General features: G+C 44.6%; 1 protein-coding gene across 1 annotated transcript in view; it reads left to right on the top strand.

The window, feature by feature from the left end:
• Window positions 1–206: 206 nt before the first annotated feature.
• The window catches only part of SSH3 (slingshot protein phosphatase 3), a 166,277-nt gene continuing 154,887 nt past the window's right edge, over window positions 207–11,596 (top strand). The window contains exon 1 of the mRNA XM_069752923.1: window positions 207–437. Within this exon, the coding sequence (XP_069609024.1) occupies window positions 375–437 (63 nt within the window). The 5' untranslated portion in view covers window positions 207–374. The remainder of the gene's footprint in view (window positions 438–11,596) is intronic.

Genomic DNA, 11,596 nt, shown 5'->3' with positions numbered 1-11,596 from the left:
CTACTCAAAGAGGTTCTGCAGCAGCTGCAGTGAGCATTTCACTCACACCCCGGCACCTGCGGCCTTGTGTTGTCAGATCTTGCCTGCAGACGACGTACTGGGGTATGGCAGGTACAGAGGCGAGCTGCCCACGCGTGGACCCCCGGTCACCGGCGGCCGCATCACTTCCTTCCATGTAGGGGCATGCCACTTTCTCCACAGACACTCTTCCCCCTCACATACCTCTCCAGACTCTGGGCTCCTCCTTCAAGGGGCCGTCCATCTCTCTCTTCCTGATTTCTGCAGGCAAAGTAAGAAAGCAAAAGCTACCGAAAGGCAAGAAAGTCCGGGGGACAGGCGGCCGGGACTGGCGAGGACCGGGAGGGGGTGTCAACATGGCGCTGGTTACCCTGCAGCTCTCTTCTCGAGACGACGTGGCCGGCCCCACACCTGTCCAGGTGATACCACGGCGAATGCCAATACCTGTCGTCATAGCGCATGCATGTGTCCATACATGTTACGGGGTTCCTGGGGAGAATGCGAATGAGGCTATATTCGTGTAAGATACTGCATATATAACTATCCTATGCACATGTGTATCTATAATGCAGATGACAGGGTGCTGGGGATGTGTATGAGGGTCTAGATATGTGAAATACTGCATATATAACCATACCATATACATGTGTGTATATATAATACAGGTGACAGGGTGCTGGGGATGTGTATGAGGGTCTAGATATGTGAAATACTGCATATATAAATAACTATACCATATACATGTGTATATATAATACAGGTGACCGGGTGCTGGGGATGTGTATGAGGGTCTAGATATGTGAAATACTGCATATATAACTATACTATATACATGTGTATATATAATACAGATGACAGGGTGCTGGGGATGTGTATGAGGGTCTAGATATGTGAAATACTGCATATATAACTATACCATATACATGTGTGTATATATAATACAGGTGACAGGGTGCTGGGGATGTGTATGAGGGTCTAGACATGTGAAATACTGCATATATAAATAACTATACCATATACATGTGTATATATAATACAGGTGACCGGGTGCTGGGGATGTGTATGAGGGTCTAGATATGTGAAATACTGCATATATAACTATACCATATACATGTGTATATATAATACAGGTGACAGGGTGCTGGGGATGTGTATGAGGGTTTAGATATGTAATATACTGCAGATATAACTATACTATATACATGTGTGTATATAATACAGATGACAGGGTGCTGGGGATGTGTATGAGGGTTTAGATATGTAATATACTGCATATATGACTATACCATATACATGTGTATATATAATACAGATGACAGGGTGCTGGGGATGTGTATGAGGGTTTAGATATGTAATATACTGCATATATGACTATACCATATACATGTGTATATATAATACAGATGACAGGGTGCTGGGGATGTGTATGAGGTTCTAGATATGTAATATACTGCAGATATAACTATAATATATACATGTGTATATATAATACAGGTGACAGGGTGCTGGGGATGTGTATGAGGGTTTAGATATGTAATATACTGCAGATATAACTATACTATATACATGTGTGTATATAATACAGATGACGGTGCTGGGGATGTGTATGAGGGTTTAGATATGTAATATACTGCATATATGACTATACCATATACATGTGTATATATAATACAGATGACAGGGTGCTGGGGATGTGTATGAGGTTCTAGATATGTAATATACTGCAGATATAACTATAATATATACATGTGTATATATAATACAGGTGACAGGGTGCTGGGGATGTGTATGAGGGTTTAGATATGTAATATACTGCAGATATAACTATACTATATACATGTGTGTATATATAATACAGGTGCTGGGGATGTGTAGGAGGGTCTAGATATGTAATATACTGCATTCTGCATATATAACTATCTACTATATACCGTATATACTCGAGTATAAGCCGACCCCCTTAATTTTGCCACAAAAAACTGGGAAAACTTATTGACTCGAGTATAAGCCTAGGGTGGAAAATGCAGCAGCTACCGGTGAATTTCAAAAATAAAAATAGATGCTCCATACTGTTCATTATTGCCCCAAAGGAGGTTCCATATCAAGCTGTGCCATATATAATGCTCCATACCGTTCATTATTGCCCCATAGATGCTCCATATAAAACTGTGCCATATAGAATGCTCTGCACCGTTCATTATGGCCCCATAGATGCTCCTTATAAAGCTGTGCCATATATGCTCTGCACCGTTCATTATGGCCCCATAGATGCTCCTTATAAAGCTGTGCCATATATGCTCTGCACCGTTCATTATAGCCCCATAGATGCTCCTTATAAAGCTGTGCCATATATAACGCTGCTGCAATAAAAAAACCCAAAACACATACTCACCTCTCTTGCTTGCAGCTCCTCCGCGTCCCGTCCCGGCGTCTCTCTGCATTGACTGTGTAGGCAGAGGGCGGCGCGCACACTAGTACGTCATCGCGCCCTCAGACCTGAACAGTCAGAGCAAGAGGACGCGGAAGACGGAGCGGCGCCCGGCGGGTGGAACGTGGACAGGTGAATATAAAATACTCACCTAGTCCCGGCGCTGTCACACTGTCTTCGGGTGCGGCAGCTCTTCCTCTGTCAGTGGTCACTGGCACCGCTCATTAGAGGAATAAATATGCGGCTCCACCCCTGTGGGAGTGGAGTCCATATTCATAAGTTTAATGAGCGGTCCCACGTGACCTCTGTACAGAGGAAGAGCTGCGGCACCCGAAGACAGTGTGACAGGCAGGGGGAGCGCCGGGACTAGGTGAGTATGCGACAATCCTCTCTCCCCCTCACTCGCCGACCCTGCCGCGTGACTTGAGTATAAGCCGAGAGGGGCACTTTCAGGCCAAAAATTTGGGCTGAAAATCTCGGCTTATACTCGAGTATATACGGTAATTGTCTAAGGGTCACTCCCGTCTTTCTGTCCTTCTGTCTGTCTGTCACGGATATTCATTGGTCGCGGCCTCTGTCTGTCATGGAAATCCAAGTCGCTGATTGGTCGTGGCAAAACGCCCACGACCATTGCCACGACCAATCAGTGATGGCCATAGTCTGGCAGCGAAATGGCCGCTGCTTTACTGCCCTACAGTCAGCGCTGAGCGCTCACACAGGGTTAATGCCAGTGTTAACGGACCGCGGTGTAACGGACTCCGTTAACACAGCTATTAACCTTGTGTGACCAACTTTTTACTATTGATGCTGCGTATGCAGCATCAATATTAAAACGATCTGTTATACATAATAATAATTTAAAAAAGGTTATTCTCACCCTCCCGACGTGTCGCGCTGTCCTCGGCAGTGCAAGCGGCAGGTTCCGGTGCCAAGGATGCTATGCGAGAAAGACCTGCCGTGACGTCACGGTCATGTGACCACAACGTCATCACAGGTCCTGCGCTCATACCAACCCTGGGACCGGAAGCTGCCACTTGCACCGCACACAGGCGCCAGGACTTCAAGGGGCCTTCGGAGGGTGAGTATATGTTTATTTTTTATTTTAAGTCTTTTTTTAACCACGCATATAGTGCCCACATTGCTATATACTACGTGGGCTGTATTACATACTGCGTGGGCTCTGTTATATACTACATCTCTGCTATATACTATGTAGCTGGGCAATATACAACGTGGCTGTGCAATATACTACGTGCGCTGTATTATATACTACGTAGCTGTGCAATATACTATGTGGCTGTGTCGGTTCTGTTATATACTACGTCGACTGTGCAATATACTACGTGCCTCTACAATATACTACGTGGTTATGTTATATACTACGTGGCTCTGCTATATACTACGTCGCTGACCAATATACTACATAGCTGTGCAATACACTACGTAGCTGTGCAATACACTACGTGACTGTGTTATGGGGTTTGGACCATCAGTTGTGTTGTGCAGAAGTCTGGTGGATACACAGCTGATAGTCCTACTGAATAGACTGTTAGAATTTGTATTATGGCAAGAAAAAGCAGCTAAGGCTGGTTTCACATTTGCGTTTAAATCCGCAGCGTTTTAAAGGCATCCGCAAGTGGTGGAAAAAACGCATATAAACGCGTACAAACGCAGCGTTTTTTAGACGCATGCATTGTCGAATGCAGTTAAAAAAAATGCCACGTTTGTACGCGTTTACATGCGTTTTTTCCTGCGTTTGCGTTTTTGGTGCGCATGATGAGAAATTTCACAAGAGAAAAATCAAGATAACCAGACAACCGCCAATGGGACTACAGAGGGCGTGTATGATGGGATCTCTACATATAGACCCTAGGGCTACTGAAATTTTAACAGTTTGCTACTGTATCCTGTGTCATGATGGATCTTCGCATGGAGAGCTTTTATTTCAACCTGGATTTCAGCTTCAAGCTGTTTCTTGCCTGTGCTTTTGATTGGGAGCAAGACAGAAATCGCGAAAGATGGAGAAGGAGACAAAGTAGGCGTTTTTGGAGGCACCCCATTATCGAACTACGTGAGAGCCGTGGAGCCTATCACACACGCTCTATGCCGAGCTTAATGCCAACCCAGAGAAATTCCATGAATACACACGAATGTCGCAAGACTCGTTTCGGGATTTGCTTTCTCGTGTCCAAGGAGCCATACGGCGACAGGACACCCAGCTCCGTAGAGCGATTCCACCCGAGGAATGTCTGCTGGTTACATTAAGGTACGTTCAAAATCTAAACCAATGACAGTCCAAATTTAGTGTTTTCTGACATGTATTTTTTGGGTATTTTCCTTTCTTTTTTTATTGTAACCACACCATAAAAAGAATAGATTGTAATGTTTTTTTTTGTGTTTTGTTTTTCTTCCAGATTTCTGGCCACCGGAGAGTTTATTATCCTTCCACTTCCAATACCGGCTTGGAATATCCACCCTGTCCGGAATAGTTGCGGACACCTGCCGGGCTTTGTGGAATGTATTCCGGGATGAGTTTATACCCCTACCCACCGTGGACATGTGGCTTGAAATTGCGGAAAAATTCTGGAATGTGTGCGATTTCCCCAACTGTTTAGGAGCGGTGGATGGAAAGCACATTCGCATTATCAAACCAGCCAGGACAGGATTGGAGTACTTCAATTACAAAAAATATTTTTCTGTAGTGCTCATGGCAATAGCCGATGCGAACTGTCGCTTCATTGCCGTGGACATTGGAACTTTTGGCCGTGGCAACGATTCTCAGACTTTCAAGAACTCGGATATGGGCCCCCGTGTTTATGGCAACAATTTCAATTTTACACCGCCATAACCTCTCCCCAACACTCAAGGTCCACCGATGCCATTTGTTATGGTTGGGGATGAGGCCTTCCAAATGTGTGAAAACCTACTGAAGCCCTATTCCAGTCGGGACTTGAACCACACTAGAAGGATCTTTAACTACAGACTGACGAGGGCCCGAAGAACAGTAGAGTGTTCCTTTGACATTCTGGTCGCTAAATGGCGCATTCTTGCATCAGCCATAAATCTAAAAGTGGAAACAGTCGACAAGGTGGTCAAAGCCTGTGTGGTTCTGCACAATTATATAATGGTTAAGGAGCAACCCAACATTGAACTGGATGAACCAGTTGCACACCCACTGCCCGATTTCCAGCATCACCCACTGCGGTCAACTGCAGCTGTTGGTCACATGCGGGACCAATTTGCTGCCTTTTTTTATTCAGATATTGGACGTGTGTCATGGCAGGACAATGTTGTTTAAAAGTCATGTTGTAATTACATCTGTACCAGTAATTTTCTACAATGATAATAATATTTCTCATTAATAAACTTTAGTTTTGGTTGTGTTGATCGTCTCTCCTATCTTTTTCCTCTCCAAACCAAGGTTGTCCTAAAACTGGCAGTATTTGATCTGTATTTAATATCAGTTTTTGTAATCCAAAACCAGGAGTGGGTGATAAAGGCAGAGGTGCTAGTTATTATGTTAATAATTCCACTCCTTGTTTTGGCTTACACATTCTGATATAAAACACTGGCCACATACTGCTAGTAATGGCAGCCATGTTGCTTTATTGGTAAGCTTGTTGACGTCATTGCGTCATGATTCTCTTCTCCTGTATCCATTGGACACAAACTGAAGAGACAATCACTGTCACACTATCTATACTCATCAACTCAGGTGTCAGAAATAATGAATTCATGATAAACATATACAGGCTCATGAATTCACTATTTCTGACACCTGTGCAGGTGAGTATAGATATGTAGCATGTGACCACCATTGTCCCCTCAATTTGTGTGTAATAATTATGTATAAAGAAGAGAAAATGGTGGTTATACAAGGCAGTTCTCTACTCAACAGGTCAGGTGTCATAACTAATGAGTTTTTTGACACCTGACCTGTTCAGTAGAGGTCTGCACTGTATTTCCACCATTTTCTCTTCAGACTGCCACACAAAAAAAGATTATGGAGATACATGTAATATTTTTTGGCCAACCTCATATCTGTATACTAAAGACACACAAAGCTGCAGTCTTTTTATTTTTAACTACTGGAGATATGATGTGGCCCAAAAAGTAAGTGTGTGGCGACGTTTCAAACATAATTGTGGCAAATCAAACTTTTTTTTATTTTGTTAACAACTCAAAAAATTATTTTTTACTGCGACGGCTTGGGGTAGAGTGATGTAAACGGGGGGTGTGAAGAACTGAGGCCTGGCTAACCGTGGATGACGCAGAGGTGGCAGGAGAAGGGGCAATGAAACTAGAAGGGTCTGGAAGTTCGGGGATGGGGCTTGACACATGAGAGGCTTGATACGCACTGGAAGGGTGAGACAAACCTGACATTACAGACACATTGGTAGGTGAAGGGGGAGGAATGCCAAGAGTCCTCTTTTTTTTTTTTTCTGGGTTTTTTTTTGGTTTGCCTGGTTGGGGGAGGTCTTGGTGGGCTCATGTGGCGTGGTGGCGGGTGACCTGCTGTCAGGGTCCGGCTGCACTGTGTCAGAGTCCATAGTGCTCGTAGATCGTGCAGCCATGCCAGAGTCCATAGTGCTCGTAGAGCGTGCAGCCATGCCAGAGTCCATAGCGCTTGTAGAGCGGAAGGCCATGCCAGGGTCCTGCTGCATCGTGGAGGTGGCGGTACGGAAGGCCATGCCAGGGTCCTGCTGCATCGTGGTGGTGGCGGTATGGAAGGCCATGCCAGGGTCCTGCTGCATGGTGGAGGTGGCGGTACGGAAGGCCATGCCAGGGTCCTGCTGCATCGTGGAGGTGGCGGTACGGAAGGCCATGCCAGGGTCCTGCTGCATCGTGGTGTCAGTGGAGGAGGTCCAAGCAGGAGCAACGGATGTCGTGGTGGCGGTGGGATGTCCAACTGCACTCGGCATGGTGGTGCTGTAGTGGTGTCCGGCTGTGGAAGGAATTGAGGTGGCCGTGCAGTGGGATGCAGCAGAGCTCGGCATTGAGGACAATCGTGACAGTGAATGCACAGGTGGATATGCCCCCACTGTCTGCTGGAAATACCGACTCTGCTGCATAGCCTGCACGTAAGCAGCATTGCAGGCCTGCATGACACTCAGCTGGAGATCAGGAGTAAGGTGTTCCGACATGCTCTGCTCAGTTTGGTTAAAAATATGATGAGCTGGCCTCTGGAGGTCGGCTTTCACTTGATCAATGCTTTTGGTGACCTGGATACGTGCATTCAAGAGGTTATGTGAAACAACCATTCGGTCACCTAAAGCCTTGATTGCTTCGTGTAAAACCGAGCTCAAGTGCAAAAACTCGGGCATGAGTGACCTGTCCGAAGCCCTCTGCCACTGCCGGGATGAGCCCCAAAAAAAGGGGGCAGTGGAAGAGGACTGCGAAAGGGGAAGACCTGATGGACCAGCTCCCTGGTCTCCAGTTAGTGTGGAAGGCCTACTTGCTGCTGCGCTGCTGGATGGCTGGGACGGGTCTGTGGTTGTCGGATGAAGGACCGCTCCAGAACCTGGGCCGACAGTCGTGCTGTATGTGCTGTGAAAAAAGGAAAAATAAAATTATCAAAAATTTACCAGACGCAAAATCCTGTTGAATTTAAAAATACAGATTATGGCAATACAATACAACCTAAAGAATGTGATTACTTACGTTCTCTGGGCAAGGACCGGTCTTAAAAATGACAGAATGCGATGGTATTTGTAGCGTCTGATCCTTGCTCCTGAACCACTGGGAACACGGCTCTCTTGACGCAGGTCCTTGTTAAAGCGGTCCTTCATCGAACGCCAACGTGTTTTGACTTTGCCCACTTTGCCCACTGTTAAAAAAAAAAACAAAAAAAAAACATTATGGTCAGAAAATTGACTTTTTGCCGTGCTCACACAACTGTGTGTGATGAGAGAAACTCCTGAGAGTTTCTTTCATCACACACAGTCAAGTGAGCATGGCCAAGGTCTCTGCTGCTTCACACTGCAGTGCAATACTTACCAAATGCAGTGGATCCCGGCTGTCCCACAACGGGACTCGCTCCTGGACCAGGGTGATAAGGAGGTCATTCTCTATCAGGTTATTGTCCCGTTGTGAGACCTAAAAATTAAAGAAAGTCATTAAAGTTTGCTCAATTACATAAGGAAAAGAAAGAAAAAAGATGCTGAGAAATGGCATGAATAGGAAAGTCAACATACAAAAGGATTCCAGAAGAAAAAAGTAAAGAAATACGAGTGGAAAGAAAGGAAGATTCAAGAATATTACACTGAACACAGTCAGCCTTGTATACGTACCCGCTGCCGTCTTTCCACCAGACCTTGACTCCGCTGCTCCTGCCCTGTCTCTGCTGCAGTAGAAGAGCTCTGACAAAAAGGAAAAATCAAATTGTCACATGTGTCGATGTGACAGTGAATACTTACCAATCTGACGAGGCAAATACTCACCTCACTGACATACTCCACTTCCGACTGTCCTGGCCGAAACTCCTCACCAGATGAAGAATCCGAAGAAGACATTCTGATGCATGTAGAAAGAAAGAAATGGCAGAAATTAGGACATGTAGAGACTGAAAATAGAAAATAAAGGCATTGGCGAGGATATACTCACATTGTTCAGGGTCGTGTTATCCTCCAAGATGTAGTCCGTCTGTGTCTCGTCTGCTTCAGAATCTGGTGAGAAGTGACCTGCAACTGTCCACACCCTCCCTTTTATCACCTTGATGGTGCGGGGTGTCTTATCAGTGTCTAGACATGGTTTTCTCAATTGAAACGCATGCGTTCAAAAACGCAACCAAACGCATGTGCTTAAAAATGCATGCGTTTACATAAACAGCAATGCGTTTTTTTTTACGCAAACCTTGCGCAATCGAACGCATGCAATTTCTGGCGGCAAATAGACTCCTCTAGAAATTACTACATGTTGCATTTCCGCACCAAGCCGCAAGCAACGAAACGACGCATGTGTCGTAAAACGCGGAAAAACGCGAACAAAAAAAACCGCATGTGTTTTTCATGTTAAATATAAGAAAACACGACGCATGCGTTTATATGCGGTAAAAACGCTGCGGCAAAAAACGCAAATGTGAAACCAGCCTAAGTAAAGAAAAACGAGTGGCCATCATTACTTTAAGAAATGAAGGTCAGTCAGTCCAATAAATTGGGTAAACTTTGAAATTGACCCCAAGTGCAGTGGCAAAAACCATCAAGCGCTACAAAGAAACTGGCTCACATGAGGATCGCCCCAGGAAAGGAAGACCAAGAGTCACTTCTGCTTCTGAGGATAAGTTTATCCGAGTCAGCAGCCTCAGAAATCGCAGGTTAACAGCAGCTCAGATTAGAGACTAGGTCAATGCCACACAGAGTTCTAGCAGCAGACACATCTCTACAACAACTGTTAAGAGGAGACTTTGTGCAGCAGGCCTTCATGGTAAAATAGCTGCTAGGAAACCACTGCTAAGGACAGGCAACAAGCAGAAGGACTTGTTTGGGCTAAAGAACACAAGGAATGGACATTAGACCAGTCCAGTGGAAATCTGTGCTTTGGTCTGATGAGTCCAAATTTGAAATCTTTGGTTCCAACCACCGTGTCTTTGTGCGACTGAGAAAGGTGAACGGATGGACTCTATATGCCTGGTTCCCACAGTGAAGCATGGAGGAGGTGTGATGGTGTGGAGGTGCTTTGCTGTTGTCACTGTTGGGGATTTATTCAAAATTGAAGGCATACTGAACCAGCATGGCTACCACAGCATCTTGCAGTGGCATACTATTCCATCCGGTTTGCGTTTAGATGATCCATCATTTATTTTTCAACAGGATAATGAGCCCAAACACACCTCCAGGCTGTGTAAGGGCTATTTGACCAAAAAGGAGAGTGATGGGGTCCACAGTCACCAGACCTGAACCCAATCGAGATGGTTTGGGGTGAGCTGGACCACAGAGTGAAGGCAAAAGGGCCAACAAGTGCTAAGCATCTCTGGGAACTCCTTCGTGATTGTTGGAAGACCATTCCCGGTGAATACCTCTTGAAGCTCATCAAGAGAATGCCAAGAGTGTGCAAAGCAGTCATCAAAGCAAAAGGTGGCTACTTTGAAGAACCTAGAATATAAGACATAATTTCAGTTGTTTCACACTTTTTTTGTTAAGTATCTATTTCCACATGTGTTAATTCATAGTTTTGATGCCTTCAGTGTGAATGTACAATTTTCATAGTCATGAAAATACAGAAAAATCTTTAAATGAGACGGTGTGTCCATACTTTTGGTCTGTACTGTATATATAATAGAAAAGCAAATGGCCGACAGCACATGGGATACGTGGATGCACGTCCTAGTTCCACTGGACCCCCATGGAGAGTGTACATACCAAGTAAACAATGAAGGACAGCATCCAATCCAGGTGGAAGTGTTCAAAAACGGATTCCTTTATTTGCCAAAGTGCAACGTTTCAACCCACATGGTTCTTTGTCAAGCATTGACAAAGACCCATGTGGGTTGAAACGTTGCACTTTGGCAAATAAAGGAATCCGTTTTTGAACATTTTCACCTGGATTGGATGCTGTACTGTATATATAATCTCTTGGTCTTCCAGACTTTATCTTGGCCTCCACTGTTCCTCTTAACGGCCATTTCCTAATTACATTTCGAACTGCGGAAAGGGCAACTTAAAAGCGCTTTGCTATCTTTTAGCCTTCTCCTGCTTTGTAGGCCCCGACCATTTTCATTTTCAGAGTGCTAGTTAGTTGCTTAGAAGAATCCATGGCTGCTGTTTTTTGGCACAAAGTTAGAGGAGGCTGGGTTTTTAGAAAGCTGGGAAATTTGTATCATCTGACATTTCCTAACTATGATAGTGAACAAGCCTTAAGACTAACAGGCTAATTAGCTTTAACTAAGGTTTCAAACCTTATCTGAACACACAAATCTACAAGAATGCCCACATTTTTGCATCGGACCATTTTCCTTTTGCAAATTTTAAAATGTTATATATGTGTTTTTCCTAAAATACAAAACAAATGTCCCATCTTTAACTTTAGCCCTTTTAGAGTTAATTTCATCTTCAATTTGCTTAACTGTTCACAATAACAGTACCGTATTTTTCATACTATAAGATGTACTTTTGTTCCTCCAAAATGTTGCTGTGGCGGAGGAGTGGATTGCAG

This window comes from Ranitomeya imitator, chromosome 2, assembly GCF_032444005.1.
Source record: "Ranitomeya imitator isolate aRanImi1 chromosome 2, aRanImi1.pri, whole genome shotgun sequence".
NCBI classification, from domain to species: Eukaryota; Metazoa; Chordata; class Amphibia; order Anura; family Dendrobatidae; genus Ranitomeya; species Ranitomeya imitator.
This window is presented reverse-complemented; position numbering and strand designations above follow the sequence as displayed.